Source organism: Heterodontus francisci, chromosome 1, assembly GCF_036365525.1.
Source record: "Heterodontus francisci isolate sHetFra1 chromosome 1, sHetFra1.hap1, whole genome shotgun sequence".
Taxonomy (NCBI): domain Eukaryota; kingdom Metazoa; phylum Chordata; class Chondrichthyes; order Heterodontiformes; family Heterodontidae; genus Heterodontus; species Heterodontus francisci.
Genome location: NC_090371.1, coordinates 86,127,460 through 86,148,469, shown reverse-complemented (window position 1 = coordinate 86,148,469; position 21,010 = coordinate 86,127,460). Strand labels below are relative to the sequence as shown.

Sequence of the window (21,010 nt, the reverse complement as noted above, 5' to 3'; positions counted from 1 at the left end):
AAATTGTGAATACTTAGCACAAAAAGCAGGTGACCTAGGACTGAGCCCTGTGGAACGCCACTGTAAACAGCCTTCCAGCCGCAAAAACATACGTCAACAATTACCCTTTGCTTCCTGCCACTGAGCCGATTTTGTATCCACCTTGCTACATTTCCTCGGATCCCATGGGCTTTTATTTATTTATTTTTTTAAACCCGTCTGCCATGTGGGACCTTGTCAAAAGCCTTGCTGAAATCCATGTAGACATCGCAAATGCATTCAGCTCATCAACAGTCTCTCTTTGTTGTCCATGTCTCCGAGGCATATAACATGGACGTCAAATTGTAGCACCTCAGCATTATTTTCTGAAGATTCAGGGTCAGTTTATTTGATGTTAACAGGTCCTTAATTCTGACAAAGCTGATATTGGCTATCTCAATTCTCCTTCAGATCTCACAATCACATTTATCATCTGTGATAATCTGCACAAGGTGTGTGAACCTTTACACTTGTTCCAGGACTTGTCCTTTACTCCAATTTTCACTTCCATGGTTAGGTATCTGCTTATCACCAGTGTCTTGGTCACTTTCACATTCACTCTTAATCCATGTTCCACACTCCTTGCTTTCACTTTGTTCACAATTTCCTGTCGTGCCTCTTCTGACTCTGCAATCAGTGCAGTGTCACGTGCGTATCTCATGTTGACATTCAACCCACCAATGTTGCAAACTGGTAGATCTTATCTTCTAGGTCTCTGAAGATAGCTTCAGCATACAGGTTGAACAGTCTCGGGGACATAACACATCCCTCGCACACTCCTTTTGATGGGGAAGCTGTCTGACGAGCCGCTATCAAGTCTCATCAGTGCTGATTGATTCCAATATAGATGTGGTTTTATCCTTTTATCACTTAATTTCATATCCAGCTTTGAGTGGTGTTGGACAATTAAACAACTAATGGGAAGAGGCTCCATGAACCTCCCCATTGTCAAAGATGGTAGAGTCCAGGAATGCAAATACAAGGCTGTAATGTTTGCAACCGCTTTCTCCCAAGGTCCCACCATCACAAATACAGTTTTCAGCCAATTAGACTCAGTCCACACATCAAGAAATAGCTGAGCATACTGAATAGAACAAAGGCTATGGGCCCCAACAACATCCCGTCTGTAGTGAAGACCTGTGCTCCAGAACTTGCCGCGCCTCTAGCCAAGTACAATTACAACATTGGGATTGACCAATAAAGTGGAAAATTGCCCAGATATGTCCTGTCCACAAAAAGCAGGACAAATCCAACCTGGCCAATTACCATGCCATCAGTTTCCTCTCATTCATCAGCAAAGTGAAGGAAGGTTGGAAAGTGTCATGGACAGTGCTGTCAAGTGGCACTTACTCACCAATAACCTGCTCACAGATGCTCACTGGAGTCAATGGGGAAAACTCTCCACTGGCTGGTGTCATGCCCTAGCACAGAGGAAAATGGTCATGGTTGTTGTAGGCCAATCATGTCAGCCCCAGAACATCGCTGCAGGAGTTTCTCATGATAGAGTCCTAGGCTCAAATCATCTTCAGCTGCTTCATCAATGACCTTCATAGGTTCAGAAGTAGAGATGTTTGCTGTTGATTGCAGAGTGTTCAGTTCCATTTGCAACTCCTCAAATAATGAAGCAGTTAGTGCCCACACGCAGAAAACCCTGGACAACATTCAGGCTTTGACTGATAAGGGGCAAGTAACATTTGTGCCTGAAGTGTCTGGTAATAATTAACTCCAACAAGAGAGAGAGTCTAATACTGAAGGATACATGACATTTAGGAAGGATAGGAAGCTAGGAAAGGGTGGAGGGGTAGCTCTGTTAATTAATGATGGTATTAGCGCAATAGAGAGGGATGACCTAAGTTCAGGAGACCAGGATGTAGAAGCAGTTTGGGTAGAGATGAGAAATCATAAAGGCAAGAAGTCAGTTGTGGGAGTGGTGTACAGGCCACCTAACGCTAACCACACTGTGGGATGGGGCATAAAGGAAGAAATAATGGCAGCTTGACAGAAAGGTACAGCGATATTTATGGGGGATTTTAACCTACATATAGACTGGAAAAAATCAGATGGGCAGAGGTAGCCTAGATGAGGAGTACATAAATGTTTTCGGGATAATTTCTTGGAACAATACGTTCTGGAGCCGGCCATACTAGAACTGGTATTGTGCAACGAGATAGGAATAATTAATGACCTCATAGTTAAGGAGCCCCTAGGTAGCAGCGATCATAATATGTTTGAATTTTACATTCAATTTGAGGGAGAGAAAAGAGTGGGTCCAAGACTAGTATTTTAAACTTAAATAACGGCAATTATGAGGGCAAGAAAACAGAGCTGGCTAAAGTGAACAGGCAAATTAGGTTAAGGGATAGGTCAATAGAGATGCAGTGACAGACATTTAAAGGGGATATTTCAGAATACACAGAACAGATACACTTCAACAAGAAAGAAAAATTCCAAGGGTGGGACCCGGCATCCGTGGTTAACTAAAACAGTTAAAGATAGCATCAAACTTAAAGAAAAAGCCTATAATTGCGCAAAGATGGGAGGCAGATCAAAAGATTGGACACAAAATAAAAAATAGCAAAGGAGTAAAAGATCGATAAGGAAGATAAAATTAGAGTACGACAGAAAGCTAGTGAGAAATATAAAGACAAATGATAAGAGTTTCTATAGATATGCAAAAACGAAAAGTTAGTGAGCGTTGGTCCTATAAAAAAGTGAGTCTGGGGAATTAATAATGGATAATAAGGAGATGGCAGATGAATTGAACAGATATTTTGCATCAGTCTTCACTTTTGAGGATACAAGTAACATCCTAGTATTAGCTGTAAGTCTGGAAATGGAAGGGAGGGAGGAAGGCAAGAAAATTACAATCAACAGGGAAGTGGAACTGAACAAATTGTTGGAGCTGTGGGTTGACAAGTCCCTGGGTCCAGATGGACTTCATCCTAGGGTCTTAAAAGAAGTGGCTTGTGAGATAGTTGATGCATGTGTTTTTTAATTTTCCAAAATTCCCTAGATTCGGGGAAGATTCCTTCAGATTGGAAAATAGTGAACGTAACTCCTGTATTCAAAAAGGGAGGGAGACAGAAAGGAGGAAACTACAGGCCAGTTAGCTTAATAGCTGTCTTAGGGAAAATGTTAGTAGCTATTATTAAAGACAATGCAGCCCAGTCTCTGCCAGTCATGGATGAGCTGGACAAACAGCTCACAAAATTGGAACTCAGTGATGCCATTGATTCTTTAGCCAGTGGAAAAGCCCCTGGCATTACCCCTGAAATAATCAAGAGTGCCAAGCCTGCTATACTCTCAACACTCCATGAACTGCTTTGCCTGTGCTGGGATGAAGGAGCAGTACCAGAGGACATGCGCTATGCCAATATCATCACCCTCTATAAGAACAAGGGTGACCGCGGTGACTGCAACAACTACTGTGGAATCTCCCGGCTCAGCATAGTGGGGAAAGCCTTCGCTTGAGTCGTTTTAAACAGACTCCAGAAGCTGGCTGAGCATGCTTACCCTGAGGCACAGTGTGGCTTTCGAGCAGAGAGATCCACCATTGACATGCTGTTCTCCCTTCACCAGCTACAGGAGAAATTCCGCGAACAACAGATACCCCTCTACATTGCTTTCATAGATCTCACCAAAGCCTTTGACCTAGTCAGCAGATGTGGTCTCTTCAGACTACTAGCAAAGATCGGATGTCCATCAAAGCTACTAAGTATCATCACCTCATTCCATGACGATATGAAAGGCACAATTCAGCACAGCAGTGCCTCATCAGACCGCCTTTCCTATCCTGAGTGGTGTGAAACAGGGCTGTGTTCTCACACCTACACTGTTTGGGATCTTCTTCTCATTGCTGCTCTCACATGCGTTCAAGTCTTCAGAAGAAGGAGTTTTCCTCCACACAAGATCAGATGGCAGGTTATTCAACTCTGCCTGTCTTAGAGCGAAGACCAAAGTATGGATGGTCCTCATCGGGGAACTCCTCTTTGCTGATGATGCTGCATTAATAACCCACACAGAAGAGTGTCTGCAGAGACTCATCGACAGGATTGTGGCTGCCTGCAAAGAATTTGGCCTAACCATCAGCCTCAAGAAAGCGAACATCATGGGACAGGACGTCAGAAATGCTCCATCCATCAATATCGGCGACCACGCTCTGGAAGTGGTTCAAGGGTTCACCTACCTAGGCTCAACTATCACCAGTAACTGGTCTCTCGATGCAGAAATCAACAAGCGCATGGGAAAGGTGTCCGCTGCTACGTCCAGACTGGCCAAGAGGGTGTGGGAAAATGGCACACTGACACGGAACACAAAAGTCCCAGTGTTTCAAACCTGTGTCCTCAGTACCTTGCTCTACGGCAGCGAGGCCTGGACAACATATGTCAGCCAAGAGCGACGTTTCAAATTCCATCTTCGCTGCCTCCGGAGAATCCTTGGCATCAGGTGGCAGGACCGCATCTCCAACACAGAAGTCCGAGGCAGCCAACATCCCTAACATATACACCCTACTGAGCCAGCGGCGCTTGAGATGGCTTGGCCATGTGAGCCGCATGGAAGATGGCAAGATCCCCAAGGACACATTGGACAGCGAGCTCGTCACTGGTATCAGACCCACCAGCCGTCCATGTCTCCGCTTTAAAGACGTCTGAAAACGCGATATGAAGTCCTGTGACATTGACCACAAGTCGTGGGAGTCAGTCGCAAGTGATCGCCAGAGCTGGCGGACAGCCATAAAGGCGGGGCTAAACAGTGGCGAGTCGAAGAGACTTAGCAGGTGGCAGGAAAAATGACAGAAGTGCAAGGAGAGAGCCAACTGTGTAACAGCCCCGACAACCAACTTTATCTGCAGCGCTTGTGGAAGAGTCGGTCACTCTAGAATTGGCCTTTGTAGCCAATCCAGGCGCTGCTTCACAAACCACTGACCACCTCTAGGCACTTACCCATCGTCTCTCGAGACAAGGAGGCCAACGATGATGATAGAGCATTTAGAAAAATTCAAGGTAATCAGGCAGAGTCAACATGGTTTCGTGAAAGGGAAGTCATGTTTAACCAATTTATTAGAGTTCTTTGAGGGAGTTACTGTGCTGTGGATGTATTGTACTTCGATTTCCAGAAGGCATTTGATAAAGTGTCACATCAAAGGTTACTGCAGAAAATAAAAGCTCATGGTGTAGGGGGTAACATATTGGCATGGATAGAAGATTGGTTAGCTAACAGGAAACAGTAGGCATAAAGGGTTCATTTTGTGGTTGGCAAGATGTAACGAGTGGTGTGCCACAGGGATCAGTGAACAAAGAACAGTACAGCACAGGAACAGGCCATTCGGCCCTCCAAGCCTGCGCCGATCTTGATGCCTGCCTAAACTAAAACCTTCTGCACTTCCGGGGTCCGTATCCCTCTATTCCCATCCTATTCATGTATTTGTCAAGATGCCTCTTAAACGTCTCTATGGTACCTGCTTCCACCACCTCCCCCGGCAACAAGTTCCAGGCACTCGCCACCCTCTGTGTAAAGAACTTGCCTCGCACATCCCCTCTAAACTTTGCCCCTCTCACCTTAAACCTATGTCCCCTAGTAACTGACTCTTTCACCCTGGGAAAAAGCTTTTGATTATCCACTCTGTCCATGCCGCTTATAACTTTGTAAAAGTGCTGGGGCCTCAATCTTTTACACTTTATATAATAACTTAGATGAAGGGACCAAAGGTATGGTTGCTAAATTTGCTGATGACACAAAGATAGGTAACAACGTAACTTGTGAACAGGACATAAGGAGGCTGCAAAGGGGTATAGATAGGTTAAGTGAGTGGGCAAAGACCTGGCAAATGGAGTATAATGTGGGAACGTGTGAAATTGTCCACTTTGGCGGGAAGAATAGAAAAGCATGTTATCTAAATGGAGAGAGATTACAGAGCTCTGAGATGCAGAGGAATCTGGTTGTCCTTGTGCATAAATCGCAAAAGGTTAGTATGCAGTTACAGCACGTAATTAGGAAAGCTAATAGAATGCTATCGTTAATCGCAAGGGGAATTGAATACAAAAGTAGGGAGGTTATGCTTCAGCTATACAGGGCATTGGTGAGACCACATCTGGAGTACTATGTACAGTACTGGTCTCCTTCTTTAAGGAAGGATGTAAATGCGTTGTTTGCAGTACAGAGAAGGTTTACTAGACTCATACCTGGAATGGGTGGTCTGTCTTTCGAGGAAAGATTGGACAGGCTAGGCTTGTATCCACTGGAATTTAGAAGAGTAAGCGGCGACTTAATTGAAATGCTTAAGATCCTGAAGGGTCTTGACAGGGTGGATGTGGAAAGGATGTTTCCCCTTGCGGGAGAATCTTGAACTAGGGGGTCACTGTTTAAAAATAAGGGGTCGCCCATTTAAGACAGAAATGAGGAGACATTCTCTCAGAAGGTCGTGAATCTTTGGAATTCTCTTCCTCAAAAAGGCAGTGGAAGCAGAGTCTTTGAATATTTTTAAGACAGAGGTAGATAGATTCTTGATAAGCAAGGTGGTGGAAGGTTAATCGGGGGTAGGTGGAAATGTGGAGTAATCAGTTCAGCCATTAACTTATTGAATGGCAGAGCAGGCACGAGGGATTAAGTGGGCTTCTGCTGCTCCTAATTCATATGTTCGTAACCACGTCCTGACTTTCAATGGGATTACCATTGCTGAATTCCCCACCAACATTCTGTTCGAGGGAGGGGGTCACCACTGACTAAAAACTTAACAGGAGCAGCCACATAAATACTGAGGCTACAAGAGTAGGTCAGAGGCTAGGAATTCTGCAGTGAGTAGCACACCTCCTGACTCCCCCAAGCCTTTCCACCATCTGCAGAGCGCAAGTCAGGGGTGTGAGGAATACTCTGCATTTATCTGGATGAATGCAGCTCCAACAAAACTAATGCTCAACACCATCCAGGACAAGGCAGCCCACTTGACTGGCATTTTTTTCCCCATTCATTCATGGGATGTGGGCGTCACTGGCTATTCCAGCATTTATTGCCCATCCCTGATTGCCCTTGAGAAGGTGGTAGGGAGCTGCCTTCTTGAACCGCTGCAGTCCATGTGAGGTAGGTACACCCACAGTGCTGTTAGGAAGGGAGTTCCAGGATTTTGACCCAGCGACAGTGAAGGAATGGTGTTACAGTTCCAAGTCAGGATGGCGTGTGACTTGGATGGGAACTTGCAGGTGGTGATGTTCCCATGCATCTGCTGCTCTTGTCCTTTGAGGTGGTAGAGGTCACGGGTTTGGAAGGCGCTGTCTAAGAAGCCTTGGTGCATTGCTACAGTGCATCTTGTAGATGGTACACACTGCTGCCACTGTGCATCAATGATGGAGTGAGTGAATGTTTGTAGATGGTGTGCCAATCTTGATGCCTGCCTGTTTGTTCTGGATGGTGTCGAGCTTCTTGAGTGTTGTTGGAGCTGCACCCATCCAGGCAAGTGGAGAGTATTCCATCACACTCCTGACTTGTGCCTTGTTGATGGACAGGCTTTGGGGAGTCAGGAGGTGAGTTACTTGCCTCAGGATTCCTAGCCTCTGACCTGCTCTTGTAAACACGGTATCTATATGGCTACTCCAGTTCAGTTTCTGGTCAATGGTAGCCCCTAGGATGTTGATAGTGGGGGATTCAGCGATGGTAATGCCATTGAACGTCAAGAGGAGATGGTTAGATCCTCTCTTGTTGGAGATGGTCATTGTCTGGCACAAATGTTACTTGCCACTTATCAATGCAAGCCTGGATATTGTCCAGGTCTTGCTGCATTTCTACACAGACTGCTTCAGTATCTGAGGAGTCGCGAACGGTGAACATTGTGCAATCATCAGCGAACATCCCCACTTCTGACCTTAGGATTGAAGGTAAGTCAATGATGAAGCAGCTGAAGATGGTTGGGCCAAGGACACTACCCTGAGGAACTCCTGCAGTGATGTCCTGGAGCTCAGATGATTGACCTCCAACAACCCCAGCCATCATCCTTTGTGCTAGGTATGACTCCAACCAGCAGAAAGTTTTCCCCGATTCCCAATGACTCCCACCATCTGAAATGTTCCCTCCCTCACCATTTGCACAGTATAGTATGTAACATCTACAAGATGGATTTCAGCAACTCACCAAGGCTTCCTTGACTGCATCTTCGAAAACTGCGACCTCTGCCATCTCGAAGTACAAGGGCAGCAGGCTCATAGGAACACCACCATCTTGCAAGTTCCCCTCCAAGTCTCAAACTATCCTAACTTGGAAATATATCGTTGCTGGGTCAAAATCCTGCAACTCCTGCCTAACAGCACTGTGGGTGTACCTACACCATACTGACTGCAGCAGTTCAAGAGGGCAGTTCTCAACGTTTAAGGGCAGTAAGGAATGGGCAATAAATGCTTGCCTAAGCAAGTGATGCCCATATACCACAAATGAGTTAAAAGAATTGTTTTAAAGATTAAAATTCAAAATCGCATAGTAATTGGGAATGAAAATTGCATGTTGCTTGAAAAGTAGATTCATGGAACAGGATCGTATGTCTTTTTATTTTTAAGAAAAGGAAATGCACTCTCTCACCATCTATGTATATTTGAAAACAGCTCCTTTTAACAACAAATCTCTTTGCTGGATGTTTGACAGATATCAAGTTTCTTGTGGATGAACTAAAACTATAATTAGAAATAACCTCCTTCAAAATAGTCAGTCCAAATAGAGGTCACAAATAAATTAGAGTAGACAAATGGCTTCTATAGCAAACACATGATCAGAATACAAATATGATAATATAACTGAATTCCATATTAAGCTGGAAAGCAACATACGCCAGTCCCAAACAAGAATCTTAAACTTAAACAAAGCCAATTACTTTGGTATGAGATGAGAGCTGGCTCAGGTTGACTGGGTAAATAAACAGTAGAAAACATTTAAAGAAACAATCCAAAATGGTTGACAAAAATACAAAAAAAATCCATCTGTGGCTTACTAGGAAAGTTATGGATAGTATTAGGTTAAAAGAGGCTTATAATGTTGCAAACAATAGTAGTAAGCCTGAGGATTGGCAATGTTTTAGAAACCAGCAAAAGATCACGAAAAAGCTGATGAGAAAAAACAGAATGAGTAAACTAGCCAGGAATACAAAAAAAAAGATTTTTTTTCATTCATGGGATGTGGGCATCGTGAGCTAGACCAGCATTTATTGCCCATCCCTAATTGCCCTCGAGAAGGTTGTGGTGAGCTGCCTTCTTGAACCGCTGCAGTCCTTGGGGTGAAGGTACACCAACAGTGCTGTTAGGAAGGGAGTTCCAGAATTTTGACCCAGCAAATAGTGAAGGAACGGCAGTATAGTTCCAAATCAGGACGGTGTGTGGCTTGGAGGAGACCTTGCAGGTGGTGGTGTTCCCATGCATCTGCTGCCCTTATCCTAGGTGGCAGAGGTCACGGGTTTGGAAGGTACTGTCCAAGGAGCCTTGGTGAGTTGCTGCAGTGCATCTTGTAGATGGTATACACTGCTGCCAGTGTGTCAGTGGTGAAGGGAATTAATGTTGACCGTGTTTGATGGGGTGCCAATGAAGTGGGCTGCTCTGTCTTGAATGTTCGAGCTTCGAGTGTTGTTGGAGCTGCACTCACCCAGGCAAGTAGAAAGTATTCCATCACACTCCTGACTTGTGCCTTGTAGATGGTGGACAGGCATTGGGGAGTCAGGAGGTGAGTTACTCGCCTCAGGATTCCTAGCCTCTGACCTGCTCTTGTAGCCACGGTATTTATATGGCTACTCCAGTTCAGTTTCTGGTCAATGGTAGCCCCTAGGATGTTGATAGTGGGGGATTCAGCGATGGTAATGCCATTGAATGTCAAGGGGAGATGGTTACATCCTCTCTTGTTGGAGATGGTCATTGTCTGGCACAAATGTTACTTGCCACTTATCAATGCAAGCCTGGATATTGTCCAGGTCTTGCTGCATTTCTACACAGACTGCTTCAGTATTTGAGTCGTCGCGAATGGTGCTGAACATCAATATCCTGCTCCTTTTTCTTATGCTATGTCAGCCAGCTGTTCAGATTGAATAACCTCAGTTTAGTTTCCTTTCCATACTGTAAATTTATTCACACAACGTACAGGGTTTATAACCCTTACAGGCATACTCTTGATTTTTGACTGATTAAAAATAAACTAGCGAGAAACATTAAACAAGGCTTTTTTTTTTTACAAGAGGCACTAAGCAAATCCTAGTATTGGACCTCAGTAGTCAGCACATAATTGGAGAGATGAAGCATTTATTGCACCACTGCCAAGTGCCATATTGACAATACAGCTTTATGAATCCAATATCTATTCTCTCATCTTTAACATTCACTTAGCTCATTGCAGAGGGCCCTACCAGGATTATTAACATAGAACAAATTCACCAATCCTCTTACTAACAAAGGGGAGGTTCATCATCCACCTCTGCATACCACAGATAAAAGCAAAAGAAGCAATCATGGGTTCCAAGTAACTCAAATCCCTGACTCCCCAAAGCCTGTCCATCATCTGCAAGGCGTTGGGAGTGTGATACAGCACTCTCCACTTGCCTGGATGAGTGCAGCTCCAAAAACACTCTAAGCTCAACAGCATCCAAGACAAAGCAGCCCGCTTGATTCCCCCCCCCCCACCTACACCACATGGATTGCAGCAGTTCAAGGCAGAGGCTCACCACCACCTTCCCAAGGGCATTAGGGATTAGCAGCCAAATGCTGACCTTGCCAGCGATACTCACATCCCATGAAAGAATTTAAAAAATTAAAATGGAGAGGGAGGGAGGGAGAAGAATTTTGAAGTGAATTTCAGGATATAACCTGCGCTGCCTTCGAAGGTGTGTAATTCTTGTATTTTTAAGCTTCCCTGCCTCTTTCCCCATCCGAGTTTTTGGTCCTTGTTAATTGCTCCCTGGATACCACTGCTTATATCAAAGAAAGCTGAAACAAGCAGCACTTATACAGCACTTTATTGTGGTAAAATGTCCCAAGGCATTTCACAGGAACCTTATCAAACAAAATTTGACACCAAGTTACAAGATATTAGGACAGGTGACCAAAACCTTGGCCAGAGGTAGGTTTTAAGGAGCATCTTTTTTTTTAAAAAAAGAGTTGAAAGCTCAGGGGAGAGATTTCCAGAGCTTAGGGCCTAGGAATCTGACAGTTGGCTGCCAATGGTGAAACGATTAAAATTGGGGATGCTCAAGTGGTCAGAATTGGACGAGCACAGAGATCCCAGAGGGCTGGAGGAGGCTACAGAGAATGGCAGAAGAGGCCATAGAGGGGCCTGAAAACAAGGATTAGAATTTTAAAATCAAGACACTGCTGGACTGGGAGCCAATGTAGGTCAGCAAGTAAAGAGGCAATGGCTGAACCGGTCCTGCTGCGAGTCAAGACACGAGCAGGACATTTTAGGATGAATTCAACTTTATGGAGGATGGAAGATGGGATGTCAGCCAGGAGAACATTAGAATAATCAAGTTTAGAGCTAAAAAGACATCGATAAAGTTTTCACGAGGAGCTGAGGCAGGATCGTAGATGGGTGACATTATGGTGACGGAAGTAGACAGTCTTGGTGATGTCACGGATATTTCACTGCAACAAATGGAACGCCAAGATTGTGAACAACCTGATTCAGCCTCATACATTGGCCAAGGAGAGGGTGGAGTTGGCAGCGAAGGCAGAGAGTTTGTAGAGGGAGCTGAAGACAATGGCTTTCGTCTTCTGAATATTTTGTTGGGAGAAAATTTCTGCTCATCCAGGACTGGATGGCAGACAAGTAGTCAGACAAAATCAGAGACAATGCAGGGGTTGAGCGATGTAGTGGTGCAATAGAGATGGGTCTTGTCAGTGTACATGTGAAACTTCATGTTGTGTTTCTGCATGCTTTCGTCAAGTGGAAGAATGCAGATGAGAAACAGGAGGGGCCAAGGATAGTTCCTTGGGTGACTCGAGGAATTGTGTGGGAGCGGGAAGCGAAGCAGGTGATTCTCTGGCTAAGATTTAGATAGATAAGAATGGAACCAGGGGAGGGCAACCCCACGCAGCTAGACAACAAAGAAAAAGAGGCACTGGAACAGGAAAGTAAGGCCAACAATGTCAGAGGCTACATGCAGGCCAAGCAGGGAGAAGAGGGCTAGTTTATCAGAATGTTACAATATATATAAAAAAAAGGTCCTGCTACAAACTCATTAACAAAGCCACTCCCTCTCCAAATTTAACTCCAAGGCACCATTTAACTTGGAAATAACTGGGTGCTTCCCTAGGAGCATGCAGAAAAAGTAGAAACAACCACAGTTCATACTAATTGATCGATAAAAGAGAGCTGCTCTAATAGGAACAGCAAAATACAGAAAGCAAAAGACAAAAGGAACTGAAGACACTTGGGGATGATCTTAAACATGGCTTTTAGTCAATGCACCGAGTTACATTCCTGTGCCAAAATTCAAAATGTAGCGACCACTATGTCGGCTAGATTCTGACAGAAAGATTAACGTGGGAATTGCTTCATTAGTCTTTGCTGGTTAGTTACCAGATCATCAGATTAATATAAACAGCCGAAGGTTTGGATCAAACCTCATTGGCTGATAGATTGAAAACTATCCATAGGAAGATAGACTTCAAGGTTGGGCTTGCAAAAATGCTACTTAGTTATATTGCTCGTAGGCTCATAATTGCAACACATTATGTTAAGTAGAACATTCCAAGTGCTCGTCAGCCCATTCATTTCCCTTCTCTCAAATAGGAACAGATATTGCATCCTGAAGTTTCAGCAAAACTTACTGTAGTATTTGACATGAAGAGGAGCGCTTGGAAGAATATGCAGTCAGTTCAGTGAAACTAATTATATACAAGGAACTGCAGTGAGTACAGACAACTATCTCAATCAGTGACAATTAATCTATGTAGTTTCACTGACTCAAACTGGTTTAAAAGGATTCCCGGTGATTCTGGGGGTCCCAGAATTAGAAACCAGGCTTCAGATCATCTTAACTATTAATATAATGTCTGTGAGCGAGTAGAGGTTGCAATGCTGTTTCACTACCAATCATTTGTTATGTCATGCCCAGGAAAGACACGTCCTATTCATAACTTTAAATATGGACTATATTCAGCATAGCATCTTCTGGAACTGAACTTTCCTTTTGTTTTAAATGAACCACAATGGACATTAAAAGTGGACATGGGCTGCAAAGATGGCTGAAGGTCAGCTGACCTGACCTGTATATTCAAAAAACGGACTCACGACGTCATCAAGGCCCATCCTGAAATCCACAGAAGACATTCCTAAATAGAATGAGTTTCTCCTGAAACAAAGAGGTAATTGAATTAAACTCCTCAGGATGAATGTCTTGTAACAATAAACCAGGATGGGGCTAATCAACCTAGATCCCCACCATATTTGGAAAATGAACTGAGAAGTCACATGGTGGGGCAGCCATGTTGGTCTCCTTTTAAAAATCTTTAAAATACAGACAGCAGGAAAAAGCAGCAAGTAGACAAGGCAGTACCATCGTGCCTTAAAAGAACTGGAGACTGTAACATCTTAAGGTCTCCTAGCCTATTCATTTTCAAGTCCACCAGTACAGAAAACCAAACTCCTAGTGACGAGACTATAATCAACTAACTTCATGGCCTGTTGAAAATCCACCTCTTCGAGAGAATCCTGCAATTACTTCGATATATGACTATTGAATCCACCAAACTACACTTCAGGAGTGAAAACGCCTTCACGTTGCAATGTGTGCATTTTCCCCAATATGAGCCAAATCACTAACGAACTATTCCTTTGTTTGCAATTTGTAAAAGTGCACTATCCTTTCTTTCGAGTGTGAGAGAGTGCAAGTGTGAGTGAGGTGAATGAGTGACACAGCGCTTGACATTTGGGTTGAACATATGAATAGAAAGATATACTGAAAGGATGAGATGAGGGAGATCCAATGGGAGGAGACTTCCACCGAGTATAAACACCAGAATAGACCAGTTGGGTCGAATGGCCTATTTGTGTTGTATGTTCTGTGTAATTTCATTAGGGTATTTTTGCAAAACTTTAGCAGACTTTTCAGATTTTCCAATTTGTAGACTTTTGCAGCTTTCCAAGTGTGGTCTAAACAAGGTTCCATTCAGGTTTAACAGTTTAAACCCAAGAAAAGCGTGCTGCTGGTTATTCAAATTAGCTATACGCTCAGGGGTCAAGAAATACACACATCATCCTGGTCAAAAGCACACTGATTACGGACAGTAAAGGGAAAATAACCGGTGTTCCAATTCTCTCTCAATCCTGTCCGTAACAGTTATTTTGCTTGACAGACTGGGTTTGCTTATATCTGTAGTCAATGCAAATTAAGCAGTTCTTTTAAGTTCTGCTTTACAGAAAATCACTATGTTCAGAGATCGAACCAGTTCCAGAGGAAAAACTCAACAGCATGGACGATAAAAATCATACAAGTGTTACTTTTGCTTTTTAGTTCCACAGTTCATCTGCAATAGTTATTTTGGCAATCTGTTCTTATTAAGGACATCATAAAGAGTTTGCATAATGGTAAATGAACTCAGGTTCTATTGCACAGGTACTGTATTTGCAAAGGGGGGGGGAAAGAGAGGCAGAGGGAGAGAGAGAGGCAGAGGGAGAGAGAGAGGCAGAGGGAGAGAGAGAGGCAGAGGGAGAGAGAGAGGCAGAGGGAGAGAGAGAGGCAGAGGGAGAGAGAGAGGCAGAGGGAGAGAGAGAGGCAGAGGGAGAGAGAGAGGCAGAGGGAGAGAGAGAGGCAGAGGGAGAGAGAGAGGCAGAGGGAGAGAGAGAGGCAGAGGGAGAGAGAGAGGCAGAGGGAGAGAGAGAGGCAGAGGGAGAGAGAGAGGCAGAGGGAGAGAGAGAGGCAGAGGGAGAGAGAGAGGCAGAGGGAGAGAGAGAGGCAGAGGGAGAGAGAGAGGCAGAGGGAGAGAGAGAGGCAGAGGGAGAGAGAGAGGCAGAGGGAGAGAGAGAGGCAGAGGGAGAGAGAGAGGCAGAGGGAGAGAGAGAGGCACAGAGGGAGAGAGAGAGGCACAGAGGGAGAGAGAGAGGCGCAGAGGGAGAGAGAGAGGCAGAGGGAGAGAGAGAGGCAGAGGGAGAGAGAGAGGCAGAGGGAGAGAGAGAGGCAGAGGGAGAGAGAGAGGCAGAGGGAGAGAGAGAGGCAGAGGGAGAGAGAGAGGCAGAGGGAGAGAGAGAGGCAGAGGGAGAGAGACTTCAGGAAACCTGGCAGCGAAACCCAGATAAGGAATGTCGAAATTAGGAGCCAAGTGCTTTTCCGCTTCCCTGCTGGATCAGCATCTGTGCCAGGAAACCCTCCTCCTACACTGGCACACCCCCCCCCACAACCCAAAGCGTGGACCTCTTGTGGCTCCTTTGGACTGCTCCCTATTCGACTGGAAGCCAAACCCATTTATCAGCTGGCGCCTGGGTGGGGAATCTGCCAATGATGTCATACACATGCCACTCCACAGTGTGCAGGGGAACCCTGACTTCCAGGTTCCTGGCGATCTACAGACACCCCCACCCGGGCAGTTCTGGCAAGTTAAAATCCAGCCTTTGGTTTTCCTAGGACCAAATCAAGCTATGCTTTACTCTGATGCATGAATATTGGGCAACAGAAAATAATTTACATTTCAAGATAGCCACTAAATTTGCAGTAGGTTTAAAAGAGAAAACCGTGCTTGGACCTACCTCTCTAAGAGTGATCTTCGCTACATAAACAACATTGGATCCATCTCTCTTGAAATGAAGATGAGGCTTGTCTTTCAGAATAAAGACAATATCAGCTGGGATGTTGGTTGCTGTTTCATCACCTTCCCTGGGGAATGTAATTTTTGTGCCCTCTTTCCAACCTTTTTTAATAACAACATTCAGAATCTTGTCCTCGGTCCTTGTGGTCCGGCCATCTGGGTTCAACCGTCTGCGTGTGATCTTCATTCTTTTCGTACAACCATGATAGATTTCTTCAAGAGATACTCTAAGTTCATGAATTACAGGAGGATCCTGGACCTTTCTTCGAGTATGAAGGGACTCTGGATGCCGTCGATGAAATCCATTCATTCCATTGAAACCAAAACGGTTAAATGCATTGAAGGGATCGTGGTCATCATCATCATCATCAATCTCCATGTCTTCATGGCTGAAGTCATTAGCCATTCTGGAACGTCCTGGAGTACTAAAGAAAATATCAAAAGGACTGGACCCACCAAAGAAGGAAGCAAAGGTAGCATGTGGATCACCATGGAACGTGTAGTGGAACGTGTTACCAGGGCCACCAGCAGAGGCTCCTCCAGCCTTCAGACCTATAATATAAAAAGAGATTAGACAAATTATGAAAATCATCCATAGTATGCGGCTTTTCCCCACATCAAGCTGGGTCAAAATTCTGGAATTCCCTTCCTAACAGCTCTGTGGGTGTACCTACACCCCAAGGACTCCAGCGATTCAAGAAGGAAGCTCACCAACACCTTCTCAAGGGCAATTAGGGATGGGCAATAAATGCTGGCCTAGCCAGCAATGCCCACATCCCATGAGCAAATATATAAAAAAAAACATCAAGCCACATACCTTAGAATTGAATCAGCATGGAGGCATAGATGATGCAGTTGCAATTTTTCTAGTACCACAACATCTGCATAGGTGAAACAGGTTTACTACATATCTCTTTATACAGGGCTATGAGTAATACAGAAAATAGTGAACCTTGTTTGATAGAACATTACACTGGTTTTCATAAGAATAAGGCTTCAGGACATTATCAGAAGGCTTGCAGCTAAAAACGCATTTTTTAAAAAAATGGAATATAGAAATCCTCTTAACTAGGTAATTTATTACTTTAATACTTAATCTTCTACTCAATTCTAATTACCAGCATAAAGCTTACAATAACATTACATTTGTGCATTTGACCGTACAAATATTGTTTTACAAAATCCAGAATTTAGTATTAGATTACAATACTGGCTACCTTGATTAAGAACACATTATACCATGAGCCAAGCTCCACAAAATGATGTTAAATCATAAAGGCTCACTACTTTAACAGAAATGTCACCTATATACAAAACACAAATGCAGCATCTCTTCAGTTCCTTAAATGGTAAATAAAGTAACAGATGCCCAAAGATATGCTACTTGTGAATTCTGGATAAGGCATGTCAATTGAAGGACAAATAAATGGTGGAGTCCTTAAATGGATCTTCTGATCTATTCCTGGTATCTGAAGTTATTGGACCATGTGCTCCTACTTTTTAATATGCAGAGTGAAAATAGTCCAGTTTAATAAACACTAATGCAGCACACTCTTACAGCCATAGCCACTTCCCCAATTGAATTGCAGTTTGTTGGGTTATCTTGTGAAATCAAATACATCTTGGTCAGAGTGAATTTACCTGGATCGAATAAACACCTCCTGTGAACTATTCAAAATCTTCAACAAATGCAGTATAATTTTGCTACAAATAGTGAAGACAATTTTTAGAATTACATAAAGTAATAATCCATGGATTAGGCAAAAGCAAAATTGAATATTTAAAAAAGCATTTGTATTCAGTATAAAAATACTGAGCAGACCTGTCCAAAGCAAAATTAACCAATGATTGAATATCAGTTTGAGGATGAGAAGAGCGGATCTAAGACTAGTGTTTTAAACTTAAATAAGGGTAATAATGAGGGTTTGAGGACAGAGCTGTCTAAAGTAAATTGGGAAATTAGGTTAAGGAATAGGCCTGCAGAGATGCAATGGCAGACATTTAAGGAGATATTTCATAACACTCAGCATAGATACATTCTAGTGAGAAAGAAAGACTCTAGGGGAAGTATGGACCATCTGTAGCTAACTAAGGAAGTTAAAGATAGTATCAAATTGAAAAAAGGACATACAATTCAGCGAAGAGTAGTGGCAGATCAGAAGATTAGACACAATATAAAAAACAACAAAGAATGACTAAAGAATGAGAGAGAAATTAAGAGAATGAGAGAAAGCGAGCAAGAAATATAAAAACAGATAGTAAGAGTTTCTACAGGTATTTAAAAGGGAAGAGAGTAAATAAAGTGAGTGTTGGTCCTCTAGGGTGAGTCTGGGGAATTAGTAAATAGAAAATAAGGAAATGGCAGAGGAATTGAACAGATTTCTTTTGCATTGGTCTTCACAGTAGAGGATACAAATAACATCCCAGAAATAATGGTGAATCAAGAGTTGAAAGGGAGGGAGGAACTTGACACAATTACCATCATCAGGGAGGGGGTACTGAGAAAATTATTAGAACTAGAAAGCTGACAAGTCACCCAGGCCCTGATGGACTTCATCCTAGGGTCTTCAAAGAAGTGGCTGCTGAGATAGTGGATGCATTGGTTTTAATTTTCCAAAATTCCCTAGATTCTGCAAAAGGCCCCATCAGATTGGAAGATAGCAAATGTAACTCGCTATTCAAAAAAGGAAGACAGAAAGCGGGAAACTGCAGGCCTGTTAGCTTAACTTCAGTCATAAGGAAAATGGTGGAATTTACTATTAAGGGGATTATAGCAGGTCATTAGAAAATCTCAATGCAATTAGGCAGAATCAACATAGTTTTGCGATAAGGAAATTGTATTTAACTAATTTATTAGAGTTCTTTGAGGAAGTACCAGACAACCTGGATAAAAGGAGGACCTGTGGATGTGGTGTATGTGGATTTCCAGAAGGCATCTGACAAGGTGCCACATCAAAGGTTACTAAACAAAATAAGAGGCCATATTAGTAAGGATAGAGGATCGGTTAGCCAACAAGAAACAGACAGTTGGCATAAATGGGTCATCTTCAGGTTGTCAAGCTGTAACTAGCAGAGTCCACAGGGATCAGTGCTCAGGCCTCAACTATTGACAATCTATATCAATGACTTGGATGAAGGGACAGAATGTATGTGTCATCAGCAAATTTAGCAAACAAAGATAGGTAGGAAAGTAACTTGTGAAGAGGACATAAGGAGTCTGCAAAGGGATATAGATTGGTTAAGTGAGTGGGCAAAGATTTGGCAAATGGAGTATAATGTGGGAAAGTGTGAACTTGTCTACTTTGGCCGGAAAAATAGAAAAGCAAACATATTATTTAAATAGAGAGAGATTGCAGAACTCTGGATGCAGAGGGATCTGTTGTCCTAGTACATGAAACACAAAAAGTTAGTATGCAGGTACAGCAAGTGAATAAGGTGGCAAATGCAATGTTGTCATTTATTGCAAGGGGAATGGAATATAGAAGTAGGGATGTTTTGCTACAGTTGTATAGGGTATTGGCGAGACCATATCTTTTTTAAATTCATTCATGGGATGTGGGCATCGCTGGCCACGCCAACATTTATTGCCCATCCCTGATTGCCCTCGAGAAGATGGTAGGGAGCTGCCTTCTTGAACCGCTGCAGTCCATGTGGGGTAGGTACACCCACAGTGCTGTTAGGAAGGGAGTTCCAGGATTTTGACCCAGTGAGAGTGAATGAACGGTGATATTGTTCCAAGTCAGGATGGTGTGTGACTTGGAGGGGAACTTGCAGGTGGTGGTGTTCCCATGCATCTGCTGCTCTTGTCCTTCTAGTTGGTAGAGGTCACGGGTTTGGAAGGTGCTGTCTAAGGAGCCTTGGTGCATTGCTGCAGTGCATCTTGTAGATGGTACACACTGCTGCCACTGTGCGTCGGTGGTGCAGGGAGTGAATGTTTGTAGATGGGGTGCCAATCAAGGGGGCTGCTTTGTCCTGGATGGTGTCGAGCTTCTCGAGTGTTGTTGGAGCTGCACCCATCCAGGCAAGTGGCGAGTATTCCATCCCACTCCCGACTTGTGCCTGGTAGATGGTGGACAGGCTTTGGGGAGTCAGGAGGTGAGTTACTCGCCTCAGGATTCCTAGCCTCTGACCTGCTCTTGTAGCCACGGTATTTATATGGCTACTCCAGTTGAGTTTCTGGTCAATGGTACCCCCTAGGACATTGATAGTGGGGGATTCAGCGATGGTAATGCCATTGAATGTCATGGGGAGATGGTCAGATTCTCTCTTGTTGGAGATGGTCATTGCCTGGCACAACTGTTACTTGCCACTTATCAGCCCAAGTCTGGATATTGTTCAAGTCTTGCTGCATTTCTACACGGACTGCTTCAGTATCTGAAGAGTCACGAATGGTGCTGAACATTGCACAATCATCTGCGAACATCTCCACTTCTGACCTTGATTGAAGGAAGGTCATTGATGAAGCAGCTGAAGATGGTTGGGCCTAGGACACTACCCTGAGGAACTCCTGCAGTGATGTCCTGGAGCTCAGATGATTGACCTCCAACAACCACAACCATCTTCCTTTGCGCTAGGTATGACTCCAGCCAGCGGAGGGTTTTCCCCGATTCCCATTGATCTCAGTTTTGCTAGGGCTCCTTGGTGCCATTATCAGTCAAATGCTGCCTTGATGTCAAGGGCAGTCACTCTCACCTCACCTCTCGGGTATGGTGTACAGTTTTGGTCTCTTTACTTAAGAAAGTATATAACTGCATTGGAAGCAGTTCAGAGAAGCTTCACTAGATTTGATTCCTGGGATGAAAGGGTTATCTTATGAGGAAAGGTTGGGTCCATATTCATTGGAGTTTAGAAGGATGAGAGGTGATCTTTCGAAACATATAAAGATCCTGAGGGGACTTGACAGGGTGAATTTTGAAAGGATGTTTCCCCTTGTGGGAGAGACTAAAACTAGGGGGCAGTTTAAAAATAAGGGGTCTCCCATTTAAGACAGAGATGAGGAGAATTTTTTTCTCTCAGAGGGTCGTGAGCCTGTGTAACTCCCTTCCCCAGACAGTGGTGCAGGCAGGGTCACTGAATGTTTTTAAGGCAGAGGTAGACAGATTATTGACAAACAAGCAAGTCAAAGGGTATCGGGGGTAGGCAGGAAAGTGGAGTTGTGTCCACAAACCAGATCAGTCACGATCTGATAGAATGGCACAGCAGACTCAAGGGGCTGACTTGCCTACGCCGGCTCCTAG

At 43.9% G+C, this 21,010-nt stretch overlaps 1 protein-coding gene and 1 long non-coding RNA gene across 2 annotated transcripts in view; one reads left to right on the top strand and one right to left on the bottom strand.

Annotated features, from left to right (window-relative positions):
- The window catches only part of LOC137370411 (uncharacterized), a 169,963-nt gene that overhangs the window by 49,944 nt on the left and 99,009 nt on the right, over positions 1-21,010 (top strand). The window lies entirely within an intron of this gene.
- Positions 1-21,010, bottom strand: part of dnajb5 (DnaJ heat shock protein family (Hsp40) member B5) — a 65,378-nt gene that overhangs the window by 30,128 nt on the left and 14,240 nt on the right. The window contains exon 3 of the mRNA XM_068032709.1: positions 15,715-16,325. Coding sequence (XP_067888810.1) covers positions 15,715-16,325 — 611 coding nt within the window. The remainder of the gene's footprint in view (positions 1-15,714; positions 16,326-21,010) is intronic.